The sequence below is a fragment of the Corythoichthys intestinalis genome, chromosome 18 (assembly GCF_030265065.1).
Source record: "Corythoichthys intestinalis isolate RoL2023-P3 chromosome 18, ASM3026506v1, whole genome shotgun sequence".
NCBI lineage: Eukaryota > Metazoa > Chordata > Actinopteri > Syngnathiformes > Syngnathidae > Corythoichthys > Corythoichthys intestinalis.
The window spans coordinates 36,378,174-36,392,587 of record NC_080412.1 but is presented as its reverse complement, the minus strand read 5'-3'; the positions used below and the strand labels follow the sequence as shown (position 1 = coordinate 36,392,587).

Genomic DNA, 14,414 nt, shown 5'->3' with positions numbered 1-14,414 from the left:
ATGAGCGTAGGGTGGGCATCCGTGAAATGGCTCAACAATACATCTCCACGGTCCTCCTCCAACCATCGTTCGCCAGTCTTTATAAGTTAAGCTGACAATTCTTATTGTGGTAACATCTCCAGAGAAATCGCCAACTTCGCCACGTTTTTATCATTTATTTCACAACTTATTCAAAACAAAAACACCTTCTGTCTGCCGCAATTGACGGTGTTCTCAAGAAAACATTCAAAGTGAAAGTGAAACTCAAGCTCACTGGTCTGTCTCTGGCACGTCAGCCCCGCGGTGCGTTCAGCGTCAGCAAAAAACGTCCGCCACATTAGAACCTGATTCGTTACATTAATACAGGAATTATTATTATTATTATTATTATTCCGATTTTGATTTATAATTTATTTGTTTTGCTATGTGTAATTGCCATTTGTAATAGTACCAGCAGTATTTTTTAAGGATTTAGTGAAGGTTTTTGGGCTGTGGAACGAATTAATGGAATTATAATGTATTCCTATGGGAAAATCCTGCTCGACATACGACCATTTCGACTTACAAACAAGGTCCTGGAACGGATTAACTTCGTATGTAGAGGTACCACTCTATATGCTAAATTTGTCATAAACATTTAAAAGAAAAGCTAAAGTTAAAAGAGCCGTTTGAGAGCCAAAAAGAGCCGGCTCTTTTCACTGAGCCGAACCAAATGAACCGGATCACCGAAAAGAGCCGAAAATCCCATCACTAATCTCCAGACGGTGGCAGTAACGCAATAACAAAGGCGCAAAACTGCATTACACTCAAGAAGAAAAGCGTTTGATTATTGGAATCTGGCAAAATCTCACCACTTAGCTACGTACACAAACACACACGTGCGCGTGCGCTGTTGACTTAAGCAAACACAGGAAGTGTCTGATGGAGCTTTCAATTCACGCCAGCATGCAGAAGCAGCTGTTTTGTGCCGCTTTGCTGCTCTTCGTCACATTCTCGTCCGCACAAGAAGGCACCCAGGTGAAGAATGCCCAGTGTCACAACTACGCCGGAGGACACGTCTATCCTGGGGAGGCTTCCCGTGTACCTGTGTCAGATCATTCCTTGCACCTCAGCAAGGCAAAGAGTGGGTCTACTCAGCTATTTACCTTTTAAATCACGCATTCGTGTCTTTTAGCACGATGCTGCTGTTGGGTGGAAAGGGGAACGTTTTAGCTTAGCTCACTGCCGCAGACTGCTTTATCTTTTTATTAAAATTTGTTATAACGTTTACAATTTGCACATCAACATTAGGCCTTATTTTGAAACACTAGTGGCGTTTTTAGGACACGTCATTCTTGTATCCAAACTGCCTGCGTACATGCCTGGCAAAGGAACAGAAAGGGGTTGGACTATCAGCAATATGTCCCCTTTAAAAAAATAGTCATCAATTTTCACAAAGGATAAAGAATATATGCACGTGTACATATGTGCCGATATGTGATTCGGACTGTATAATAACCTTAAGCCAAAATATCACAGTATCAAGGCGTTGCAATCACAGCTCTAAAATGTTTTACTTTGAGATATCTGGGTTAAAAAAACAACTTTTTTCCATTGAACAGGATTTTTATTTTTCAAAACATATTAGCAAATTGGAACATATGTATAATATAGGGATGTCAAACAATTAAAAATTGTAATCGAGTTAATCACAGCTTAAAAATTAATTAATCGTAATTAATCGCATTTCAAACCATCTCTAAAATATGCCATATTTTGCTGTAAATTATAGTTGGAATGGAAAGATAAGACAAGGCGGATATACCGTATACATTCAACATACTGTACATAAGTACGGTATTTGTTTATTATAACAATAAATCCACAAGATGCACATTATAAACATTCTTTCGGTGAAAGGGATCCACGGATAGAAAGACTTGTAAATCTTAAAAGATAAATGTGAATACAAGTTATAGTAATTTTGATAGTTTGTATATTATGACTAAATATTGCCACCTAGTGTATTTGTTGAGCTAAACGAAATGTTTGAATAGAGTTTGTGAGTATTGTTTTGCCAGCTATTTTGATTGGGAATGCCAGTTCTCTTTGCACTGAGCGCTTTTCATTTTGTGAACATTATTTTTTTAAGAGATAGGAATATTATTTTTGTTCTGCTTTCACTAAATGATACTGTAGCGACTTAACTGTTCTTAACTGCCCAAATTTATGACTGGAACCATGACTCTCAGTGGTGGCTGCAAATTGGGCAACCATGACTAACAGTAGTGGCTTCAAATGGTATATCTTCTCTGGGTTATATACAATACAGGGTGTTAAGAAAAAGATAATCTCCTGTTATTCTTGCCTATGACGCTCGCCACAATAGTTATATTTGTTGTGGAAGAGATGCCAAAGCTAATACCAATAAATAGTGTGGCTTCAGACTGTGTCTACTCCACTCGCTTGTCTCTGCTTCTTAACTCTCAATATACTTAAAATGGCGCCATTATAGTCTGTTCGCAGCAAAGCGTGAGTGGGTCGTTCCGCGCATGCGTTAAATGTGTTAAATATTTTAACGTGATTAATTTTTAAAAAATAATTACTGCCCGTTAACTCGATTTATAAATCGATTATTGATGACCCCCCCCCCCCCGCTTTTAATGTTTCTTACATTAGTTCCAAAGTGTTCAAAAATCCTCTCATGCTAAACCAAACTACTATGTCAGTATGAAGTTAACAGTTCAAAACAGTAAATAAAATACTCAAGTCCCCATTCTGTATCAGCAGCTTTAAACTACATTCAATTATTTGAATGTTGTGAATCAACCGTTAAAGTTGTTAAAATTGCTCCCGTTATTCCATAATTCCCCTTCTGTCTACTTTCGAAATGTGAAAGTTTTAAAACTGTTTTATCATTTAAAAATAGATTCAAGTTAAGAATTTTGCCAATTTAGGAGTATTTTAGATAAAAAGTTAATTAGGTTCGCTACAACAGAGCCTTCCATAGAAGTCTACTGCTTTAAGATGGCGGCTGGTTACTAACGCCCGCAAGTCTGTCATTTCGCATCTAGTTCTCTAAACATGTTGTAACGCAGCCGTCGTCTGTCATTTCGCATCTAGTTCTGTATACATACAAGTATTTGATTTGTTTTCCCCACTGTATATGTGATATCTACCGTAGCCGACGGCCATATGTTTGTAGCAACTAGACGTTGTTTGTAGAGGCTGTTAGCCGCAGGCGGGTATTCTTCTTATCTAGCGGCTTGAGTTGAACATGATATTTACTCTCAGTCCATTCCTCATTGCGTCCCGAAGATCGTACTGACTATGTTTTAGTTCCGCTTTACCTAGTATAATAAAATAATCGGAATTTGGATGTTTGTGAATCGTTCTCGAATCATCCACGGCCGAATCGCGAACAATCTTAGAATCAGAAATTTCGCACGGCTCTAGTGTGTATGACCCGTTTACGTTATTCACGCACTCTTTCTCAACACAGTTGCCAGAGAGAAAAAAAAACACGTTTTCCCATCGCTAGACACACTAAACACGCTGGAGTTAACTTGTAGCTGGTGGGAAACGTTCATGACAGTGTTTACTAACCTTTAATTTTGTATAAATGCGAAATCATATTGAAGGTATTGTCTACTCGGCAGCCACCCTCCATAAACATGTTTTACATGTTGGTCAGCCCGCCTCCTCTAAGCCATGGCCGTCTGTAACTTTCCTATAGCTGAAGTATTCCCAGACTAGCAATTTTGTTTTCTTCGATGGGGGAAAAAAGTTTAGGAGTTTCACCTCATCCAGCCATCGTGTAGCACAGCTGACTCACTGACACTCAGCAACAACCGGTGGGGTTGGGTTGACCCTTCCAGCTGCAAACGAGGGATTTTTCCATGCATTTTTTTGGACATAAAAAATAGCTAATACCTTAGAGACGGTATAACGGAATTTTTTTTCGGTTTTGAAACCTTGACGTTTTCATACTACGGTATACTTTGAGACCGGTAATCGGCAGATGTCTACACGTGAGTTTTGTTGTCTCTATTTCTTGTTTTATCACAAATATATCTTGCAGTTTCAAAGCCTGCGCCACACTGGGAAGGAACAGCGGTCATTAATGGTGAATTCAAGGAGCTGAAGCTGTCAGATTACATTGGCAAATACCTTGTCTTTTTCTTCTATCCTCTGGACTTGTGAGTGATCTTAGGCAAATGTCACAACGTAAAAACATTATGGTTGTAGGTGCAAAGTTAAACCTTTTGTTTTTTCCTTCCAGCACGTTTGTCTGCCCAACTGAGATCATTGCCTTCAGTGATCGCGTACATGAGTTTAGGGCCATCAATGCGGAGGTGGTTGCCTGCTCAGTGGACTCCCAGTTTACCCACCTGGCCTGGTAACCTCATGTTATCTCATTTACTGTAATAGAATAATAAATGAATCATGCAACATTAACCCATTCACTGCCAGCCCAGGTGCATATAAATGTATTCAGATTATGTATTGTGGTCGTAAAAGAAGAACATATTTAAAACATTATTTAACTGCATGACTGTGCAATCCATTTTGAATAGCGGCAATCTTCCTTCTTTGTCTCACTTAATATTTAGAATTTATTTCCTCTACAACTTATCAAAATTCTCGGATAGCTTTTTTAAATATCCAATCCCTCTTAATTTGTAACATTAGCCTGTACTCCCAAATCCTTCCTTTGCCAGGATCAATACAGCCAGGAAACAGGGTGGATTGGGACCAATGAAAATTCCTCTTTTGTCTGACCTCACTCACCAGATTTCCAAAGACTATGGAGTGTATCTGGAGGATCAAGGCCACACTCTGAGGTACAGTCGTCAAAGCACTTGTGTTTTCCCTCCCATCACACCACTCTTTATGTCATACCTTGTGACCGAGTGGTTGTCTATTTCAGGGGACTCTTCATCATTGATGACAAAGGCGTTCTGAGGCAGATCACCATGAATGATCTTCCGGTTGGACGTTCCGTAGATGAGACGCTTCGGCTGGTTCAAGCATTCCAGTACACCGATAAACACGGAGAAGGTAAAGTGATGAAACCTACAGAGATGGAGATGTAATACATAGCAATTTAGTATAGTAGATATTTTAGCTAATCAGAAAGAGTTTTGGTATCGTTTCCTTCAAGCACTAACTGGAATTAAATTACTTTTTCAGTGTGTCCAGCAGGATGGAAACCAGGCAGTGAAACGGTGAGTACAACAGTCTAATACAGTGGGGCAAATAGGCATTTAGTCAACCACTAATTGTACAAGTTCTCCCACTTGAAAATGTTAGAGAGGCCTGTAATTGTCAACATGGGTAAACCTCAACCATGAGAGACAGAATGCGGAAAAAAAAAAAACAGAAAAAACACATTGTTTGATTTTAAATACTTTATTTGCAAATCATGGTGGAAAATAAGTAGTATTTGGTCGATGCCAAAAGTTCATCTCAATACTTTGTTATGTACCCTTTGTTGGTTGTAACGGAGGCCAAACGTTTTCTGTAACTCTTCACAAGCTTTTCACACACTGTTGCTGGTATTTTGGCCCGTTTCTCCATGCAGATCTCCTCTAGAGCAGTGATGTTTTGGGGCTGTCATTGGGCAACACGGACTTTCAAATCCCTCCACAGATTTTCTATGGGGTTGAGACCTGGAGACTGGCTAGGCCACTCCAGGACCTTGAAATGATTATTACGAAGCCACTCCTTTGTTGCCCTGGCTGTGTGTTTGGGATCATTGTCATGCTGAAAGACCCAGCCACATCTCATCTTCAATGCCCTTGCTGATGGAAGGAGATTTTCACTCAAAATCTCTCGATACATGGCCCCATTCATTCTTTCCTTTACACAGATCAGTCGTCCTGGTCCCTTTGCAGAAAAACAGCCCCAAAGCATGATGTTTCCACCCCCATGCTTCATAGCGGGTATTAGAGGCGTGCGAAATTTCCGATTCTTAGATTATTCGCGATTCGGCCGTGGAAGATTCGAGAACGATTCACAAACATCCAATTATTGAATTATACCAGGTAAAGCGGAAATAAAACACAGTCAGCGCGGTCATCAGGACACAATGAGGAATGGACCGAGAGTAAATATCATGTTCAACTCATGTTGCTAGATAAAAAAAACAACAACAATACCTGACTGCCGCAGTCAGCCGCTACAAACAGCGCCTAGTTGCTACAAACATACGGCAACATACGGCTATGGTAGAGATCACATATATCTAGAACTAGATGTGAAATGACAGACGACGGCCGTGTTAGATCATATACCAAGAACTAGATGCGAAATGACAGACTTTCCCGCGCAAGTAAACAGGCGCCATCTTAAAGCAGTAGACTTCTCTAGAAGGCTCTGTTGTAGCAAACCTAATTACTTTTTATCAAAAAAAAAAAAAAAAAACAAATCGGCAAAATCTTGACTTGAATCTATCTTTAAATGATGAAACAGTTTTAAAACTATCCAAAAAAAAAAAAAAAAAACAAATCGGCAAAATCTTGACTTGAATCTATCTTTAAATGATGAAACAGTTTTAAAACTATCACGTCGAAAGTAGACAGAAGGGAAATTATGGAATAATGGGAGCAATTTTAACAACTTTAACGGCTGATTCACAACATTAAATTAATTGAATGTAGTTTAAAGCTGCCGATACAGAATGGGGACTTGAGTATTTTATTTACTGTTTTTAACGGTTAACTTGACACTGAAATAGTATTTTGTATAGCCTGAGAGGATTTTTGAACAATTTTGGAACTAGTGTACAAAAAATTAAAAGCGGGGGGGTGGGGGGGGGTAGTTGTGGTGCATCAATAATCGATTTATAATCGAATCGTTAGGTGCCCAAAGATTCACACCTCTAGTGGGTATGGTGCAATTCAGTATTCTTTTTCCTCCAAACAAGAGAACCTGTGTTTCTACCAAAAAGTTCTATTTTGGTTTCATCTGACCATAACACATTCTCCAAGTCCTCTTCTGGATCATCCAAATGCTCTCTAGCGAACCGCAGACGGGCCTGGACGTGTACTTTCTTCAGCAGGGGGACACGTCTGGCAGCGCAGGATTTGAGTCCCTGGCGGCGCATTGTGTTACTGATAGTAGCCTTTGTTACTGTGGTCCCAGCTCTCTGTAGGTCATTCACTAAGTCCCCCCGTGTGGTTCTGGGATTTTTGCTCCCCATTCTTGTTATTATTTTGACTCCACGGGGTGAGGAGGGAGTTGAAAGTCCGTGTTGCCCAACGACAGCCCTAAAAGATCACTGCTCTAGAGGACATCTGCATGGAGGAATGGGCCAAAATACCAGCAACAGTGTGTGAAAAGCTTGTGAAGAGTTACAGAAAACGTTTGGCCTCCGTTATTGCCAACAAAGGGTACATAACAAAGTATTGAGATGAACTTTTGGTATAGACCAAAATCACCAAATACTTATTTTCCACCATGATTTGTAAATAAATTCTTTAAAAATCAAACAATGTGATTTTCTGTTTTTTTTTTCCACATTCTGTCTCTCATGGTTGAGGTTTTCCCATGTTGACAATTACAGGCCTCTGTAATATTTTCAAGTGGGAGAACTTGCACAATTAGTGGTTGACTAAATACTTATTTGCCCCACTGTATGTCTTTAAGGGTGTACTCATTCATGCTGATCTCTGTACATAAATATGCAGCTATTATTATTTTCTGAAACCTTACTTTCCCTTGTTTTCCGCAGATCATTCCTGACCCCGCAGGCAAGCTCAAGTATTTTGATAAACTGAACTGATGTAATACATTTGACAATTCCAATAAAGATTGTTTTTCGTAAAGCCAGGCTTTTTTGTGATTGCTCCTATCAGCCAAAGAGCTAGAAAGTGTCAATTAGACTAGTGTTTGAAGAATAGAAATAAAATCTATATTCGACAAAAAAAAGTTGTTTTTCAGCACTGGGTGGCACTCAGAAGCAATAAGAGTACAGTACAGTCAAGTCAGCTACTAGGGTTGGGCTACAGATGCTAAACAGGGGCAGGTGTATGTTGACTCGCGTTAGAGTAAGGGATTACTGTAGCTTTCATGTGAGACCCTTTTTTTGTTTGTTTTTTGCATGTTTTCGTTTACATACGGGCAATAGGTCATGTCAAAGGTTGAGGGGAAAAAATTGAAATGTTTGACATTACATTATTCATAGTAGTCATAGAAAGAGTGTTATTTCCAACATCAATCCATTTGATCAATTAAGGTGTTATTTTCCAATCCCATCAATGTGCAAATTGTACACACATATATATATATATATATATATATTTTTTTTTTAAGTTTCTCAACCAATCTGGTTTGGCAACCTGAAAAAATGTAAAAGGCAAAATAACATTTCTTGGTTGTTGAAGACATTTGACTAAAAACAGATTAAATATTAAAAACTCAATGGTCAACCTTTACTGTTTATCAATATGTATATTTATAAATGGAACTTTTATTTGTAAGTTCGTTCCCTATGGACTCCAAAACAGCAGGGCGGATTTTGACGAAATTTTTAGTGCTGCAACGATTAATCGATTAACTTGAGTATTCGATTAAAAAAATATTTAAATTAAAATGTATTGCTTCGAGTATTCGTTTAATTGAAGTGGCGTTGTTTGAAAGTGTTTGCATTTAGTTTTATTGCTTAGGGTGGATACACTGCCCTCTGGTCTGCCTCATTTCACATGGCTGAATCCAACTGCTCCCTGTTAAGACCAACATAAGCTAAGTTTTCTTTGAGCTAATGTTTTTTTAATGCACTCATAATTTAGTTTATAGATATATTTAGCCATTTTTTGTGGTAATACATGTCTGAACCATTAGTTAAAAGCATTGTAAAAAACAAAAAAAAGTTAGCATTTTATATCATTTAAGCTAGCTGACGTTTGCTATGTAAGTTAGCCAATTGTTCTTTTGTTGTACATAGATCCTTTTATTTTTTTAAATACCATTTGAGACTCAGCTCAGGTATTTTAATTTTTCATGTTCCTTATCCGATTACTCGATTATTCGAACTAACTAGTTCATTGATTAATCGACTACTAAAATAATAGATAGCTGCGGCCCTAGAAATTTACACTGTTGTACTTTATTTCTGGGAGGGTTCTTAGATGGGTTTAATCTCTGTAGGCCTCCATTTAGTGTGGAAATTAATTAGAAACTCTATAAAAAATTAGCATAGAAAATCCCCAATTGTGGCGGCGACAGCGCTGTCTTTGAGGCAAAAGACCCGTCTCTTGTGATTGCAATGTCACAGTTGGCGTTCAAACTTTACGGTTTAATGTACACATTTTAAATGTGCTGTGGTGATGCGTTGTGGCTTTGAGCACACCGCAACAAGAAAATTACAATTTTCTGGAATATTACTAAGGGATTCATTTTAGCTGGATATTCATACTGTTATTTATCATATGTTATGCTCGCAATTGTTCATGGGTAGTTGTGGCACCCATGACTGAGAGTGGTGGTTGCCGTTGTTATGTCGTGATTTCTGTTCAATAAAGGCACTGCCTCTTAAGGTCATGCAGTGTATGGGGCACAAGAGCAGCAAGTGTGAAACCATAGACCTCATAATGATATTGACGGGTCAGATTCAACCTGCAGTGCACCATGCCTTCATGTAGGGGGCTATCCCACAATCTGCTTCAGTTATTCGCAGTCGGTCGCAGCAACACATGCAGTGATCCAACCCCGGATTTATTTTGAAAAAGTACGAAAGCTGTACCGCATACAAACAGGAAGGATTGTCTAAGGAGTGATTTGTTCAAGGATTCAAGCTAATTATTATATTTTTTGTATAAAGCATGCATTTTGAAACGTGAAAAAAAAAATAAATGGGAGAAATTAGCCGATACAGCATTGGCATTATACTTTGCAATATTTACGTAAAATGAATGCTACCTGCACGGGTTTTTTGCTCAAATCGAAACTCTTTAACGTCCATATCTATAAAGAATTTAGGGATTTAAGCATTTATTCACAAGAATTTTCAACGGAAAAAGCTCTTTGTTTACATATGGCGGCCGCTAATTTCCTTACTGACTAGCCTCATCGTTCGCAATATTTACATAAAATAAATACTACATGCACGGTTTTTTTTTGTGTGCTTTTAACCAAGAATCGAAACTTTTTACATCCTTATCTATAAAGAATTCAGGGATATAAGGATTTTTTCCACAAAAATTTTCACCGGGAAAGCTCTGTTTACAAATGGCGGCCGCCACATTGACTGACAGATTAGCATCGTACTCCGACATACTGTATTTCCGTAAAATAAATGCTAACTGCACGTTTTTTTTTTTTTTTTTTGCTTTTAACCAAGAATCGAGACTGTTTCATGTTCATAGCTACAAAGAATTCAGGGATTTAAGCATTTATTCCCAAGAATTTTCCACAAAAAAAGCTCTGTCAGTGAGTCCACTCGGTCAGCTTTGACGGCCACGCCAACAATGCAGGCCCCCTATTAATCGGCCCCACGCCCCATGTCCCGTCAATATAATTATGAAGTCTATGGTGAAACAAAAGCTTTCTGTTCTCCACGTCGATTGCCGCAATACTTTAAAAAGCACTTTAAAAGCATCCTTTTACTAATATTACATTAAAGCTACATTTTTAAGGAAAGTATGTTTTATCTGCCTTCTGTTGTATGGCGTTCACATCACAAAAACCTGAGCAATGCCGGGTTATACTGCTTTTATTATCATTTCTTTACAAATTTAAGTTGGAAATTTTCCAGGTCAGATTAACGTTTATCTCAAGGAGTTTAGGAGGGAAAACACAGTCACCATTTTAAAGATAAGATGATAAAAAATTTTAAGATAAGGCATATACAACAGGAAGTAACTGGTGTCTTCCCCTTATAAGGGATGTTTTCCCACACTAAGACCTACATATAGAGGATGAAAAGTATGTGAAGAAAGCACAGCCTGAAACCAGTCAGTCTATGCTGTTTGTCCTTTTTCATCGGGGGGGTCAACTCCTGAGGAGCGGATGAAGAAACAAATTTTGCTCTTATTCACATTCAGAGGGATAGTGAGAAAAGGCAAAAAGGGGAAAAAAAGAAAATGGCCAATTTCATATTACGGAAGGCCCAACCAAACGACGTTTGTGATATCTTGCGACTCATAAAGGTAAGCTCATTAAAACACTGTAATGGCTGACAGTGGTTGTCATTAAAACATTTCATTGTTTTTGCTGTACAGGAACTTGCGAAATTTGAAGAGATGGAGGAACAGGTCATCCTGACCGAGAAAGGTAATTGTTCTTTGTGATTGGGAGTGTGTCATTGTAAGTAAATATATTAGATACCGACAAAATTAATATTCTATTTGTAGAGCTACTTGAAGATGGCTTTGGGGATCATCCATTCTACCATTGCTTGGTTGCTGAAGTGCCTAAAGAAAAAAAAACATCTGAAGGTAAACGCAATAAACCTATTTCATGAGACTGATAAGAGATTCTATTATTTCTCTCATCCGCTAGGGCACACTGTAATTGCCTTTGCCATGTACTACTTCACATACGACCCTTGGATTGGAAAGCTGCTCTATTTGGAGGACTTCTTCGTAATGCCAGAGTTTCGAGGTAAAGATTGTGTATTGTGTGAGTTGATCATTGACAGAATAGGTTGTGTAACATCAACTGTCTGTTAATTATTGTCATTGGTAATTATTGTGAACACATTTTAATCACTGGTCAGGTTTCGGTATTGGCTCTGAGATCCTGAAGGTCTTGAGTGAGGTAATGTAAAATCTGTTTTTACAACTGCCTTCAGTGCCATTTGTGTACTCCCCCCACATCTCATGTACTTCTTGCTACAGACGGCGGTGAAGACTAGATGCAGCAGCATGCACTTCATCGTGGCGGAAAACAACACAAAGTCTATAGAGTTCTACAAGAGAAGAGGGGCATCTGACCTTTCATCTGAGGAAGGTTGGCGCCTGTTCGCCATTGACAAGGAGGAGCTAATGAAGATGACCACTAATTAAAATGTTTAATAATTTTCTGTGACAGGTAACAAAAAGCAATACAACTTACTGATGAAATTTGAACCATATTTTTGATTAGCCTCAATTTTGTGAGCTGTTAAATTCAGTGCAGTATTGAGATAATGGTCTCAATTTCTTGTCTTTTTTTAAGGAGGTGTCAATTGTATAATGTCTGTAATAAATCAACATTTAATTGTGACATTGTAATGCCATTTTTAGGAGATATGTGTTATCAAAAACATTTAAATGTGTATATAATTTGTGTTTGAGTGTCAACTGTAAACCTCAACTAGCTGGAAATGTGTGTGTGTGTGTATATTATTGGAGTAAATAGAGAAAGAACAGTATGCATTTTGACCACAAGTCATCACTAGTATTGGATATATAGGCTCTGGTTATGTAAGTGATTTTTCAATTAAAAAGAAAATGAATGGCTGGATATGCCAACTTGAGTCTTTGCTCATTATTTGAATTCTTGTCCGAGTTGCTCTCTTGGTTTAAAAGTGTTTGCACGCTAACATTAGCATAAAAACAAACCAAAGTTAATTTAACACCAAGCCTGCCATGTTTGTAATCTTGGTTTAAAAGTGTTTGCACACTAACATTAGCATAAAAACAAACCAAAGTTAATTTAACACCAAGCCTGCCATGTTTGTAATATGACTAATTTGCAGAGGTGGGTAGAGTAGCCAAAATTTTTACTCATGTAAAAGTAGCGTTACTTCAAAAATAATATTACTCAAGTAAAAGTAGTCATCCAAAAAAATGTACTCAAGTACAAGTAAAAAAGTATTTTGTCAGAAAAATACTCAAATAGTGAGTAACATTGTAACTGCTTACGCTGTTTGATTTTTTTTTAAACAATGGTATTTTTTTCTCAGCAGTTATCTATATGAACTGTTATTATTATACTGTACTATAACCTATTACATAACCACTTTAAGCCAAAGAAATACAAAAAAAAAATCATTAAATTCTGGCGAGAGAAAAATAAAATCTACAGAAATTGATCATTATATGTCCAAAGAGCATGAGTGCCCTCTAGTGGAGAAAACATATTTCCTATTATGAAACTAAAAGGATCATATCTCCAGTTTTCTGTGGTCAATCAGTGCCAAATAAAAACTGGGAGAGAGATTAAAATCTGCGCTTTCGAGTTATGTGTATGGCGGCGCGCTGTATCAAATAATTAATTTTTTTTTACGGTGCTTTAAAGATACCATGTGATTGAACAGACTGGCGTGATCATAGAACAGCAAGGTTAAGTCTGATTGGTATAATGGAGTCATGTGATTATTGTTGCAACGTCTCATTGGTGATACTGGTAGAGCCACTGTTGGCGTTTCTGCCAAGAAAAAATAGTAAAATTCTAATATCCAGAAAATCAGTCATTGTGCCACAGTCACTGCGGGCTAAAATGCTTGCGCAACTGCATGCAGGTCACAGTGGTATTGTTAAAATGAAAGAAATGGCGAGAAGTTATTTTTGGTGGCCAGGATTAGATAAACAGATCGAAGAGACAGTAAAAAATTCTTCATCTTGCCAGAAGATTAGCACCAATCCACCTGCAGCCCCACTTCATCCTTGGGATTTTCCTCAGGACCCTTGGCACCGCATTCATATTGACTTTGCAGGGCCTTTCGAAAATTGAATGTTTCTGGTTGCTATCGATGCCCATAGTAAGTGGCCAGAGGTCGCTATCATGAAATCAACCACATCGGAAAAGACAATTGAAAAGTTAAGAGAGATGTTTAGTCGTTTCGGAGCCCCTGCACAACTCGTGTCAGACAACGGGCCCCAATTTGTGTCAAAAGAAATGGTTGAATTCCTGCAAGCCAATGGGGTTCAACACATCAAGTCGCCTCCCTATCACCCGGCAACCAAGGGCTTGGCAGAGAGGTTTGTGCACACCCTCAAACATGCTCTCAAAGCATCACAAGGGCAAAGTACACTCCATCAGAGACTACACGAATTTCTCCTCAAATACCGAACATCTGTGCATGCAACTACCATGGTATCGCCAGCGAGTCTAATGTTTTCTTGAGAGATTCAAACTGGCATGGACCTGCTGAAACCACCAACCCTGAGCGAGATTGTTCAAATATATCAACAGAAACAAGTAAAGTACAGAGACCTGCATTCCAAGAACCGAGTTTTAGCACCTGGTGACTGTGTTATGGCCTGGAGTTATCAGAGTAAGGAAAAGTGGGCCAGTGCCACCATAATTGTTCAAACTGGGCCTGTTTCCTGCACAGTTCAGACAGCTGATGGTGTTTGGCGTCGCCATGTGAATCAATTGTTGGGAACACCAGACACTACTCCAGAACTGTCTATTGATTGTGATGATGCTAGCAGTGTAATTATACCAGAAATGTCTAGCTTACCGGATGTGGCAAACCCAAACAATCCTGCTGTAATTGTGTCTAATTCAACCAATGCACAAACGGA

The 14,414-nt window shown here is 38.4% G+C and overlaps 2 protein-coding genes across 2 annotated transcripts; both read left to right on the top strand.

Moving 5' to 3' along the window:
* The first annotated feature begins 791 nt into the window (after nt 1-791).
* prdx4 (peroxiredoxin 4) lies at nt 792-7,809 on the top strand. Its single transcript, XM_057821816.1, has 7 exons — nt 792-1,102; nt 4,040-4,157; nt 4,241-4,357; nt 4,680-4,802; nt 4,889-5,019; nt 5,152-5,186; nt 7,694-7,809. The coding sequence occupies exons 1-7, from the start codon at nt 901-903 to the stop codon at nt 7,742-7,744; spliced, it is 777 nt and encodes a 258-aa protein (XP_057677799.1). The 5' UTR covers nt 792-900; the 3' UTR covers nt 7,745-7,809.
* A 3,148-nt stretch (nt 7,810-10,957) lies between these two features.
* LOC130906620 (diamine acetyltransferase 1-like) lies at nt 10,958-12,363 on the top strand. Its single transcript, XM_057821120.1, has 6 exons — nt 10,958-11,108; nt 11,181-11,232; nt 11,313-11,396; nt 11,461-11,562; nt 11,678-11,718; nt 11,799-12,363. The coding sequence occupies exons 1-6, from the start codon at nt 11,043-11,045 to the stop codon at nt 11,964-11,966; spliced, it is 513 nt and encodes a 170-aa protein (XP_057677103.1). The 5' UTR covers nt 10,958-11,042; the 3' UTR covers nt 11,967-12,363.
* The last annotated feature ends 2,051 nt before the right edge of the window (nt 12,364-14,414 follow it).

Excerpts from the sequence above, each read along its gene's own strand:
- LOC130906620 (XM_057821120.1), top strand. The coding sequence starts at position 11,043 with ATGGCCAATTTCATATTACGGAAGGCCCAACCAAACGACGTTTGTGAT. Across the intron at positions 11,109-11,180 it reads ATATCTTGCGACTCATAAAG|GAACTTGCGAAATTTGAAGA; the intron begins GTAAGCTCATTA and ends TTTGCTGTACAG. Across the intron at positions 11,397-11,460 it reads AGAAAAAAAAACATCTGAAG|GGCACACTGTAATTGCCTTT; the intron begins GTAAACGCAATA and ends CTCATCCGCTAG.
- prdx4 (XM_057821816.1), top strand. The coding sequence starts at position 901 with ATGGAGCTTTCAATTCACGCCAGCATGCAGAAGCAGCTGTTTTGTGCC. Across the intron at positions 4,358-4,679 it reads CAGTTTACCCACCTGGCCTG|GATCAATACAGCCAGGAAAC; the intron begins GTAACCTCATGT and ends TTCCTTTGCCAG. Across the intron at positions 4,803-4,888 it reads GATCAAGGCCACACTCTGAG|GGGACTCTTCATCATTGATG; the intron begins GTACAGTCGTCA and ends TGTCTATTTCAG.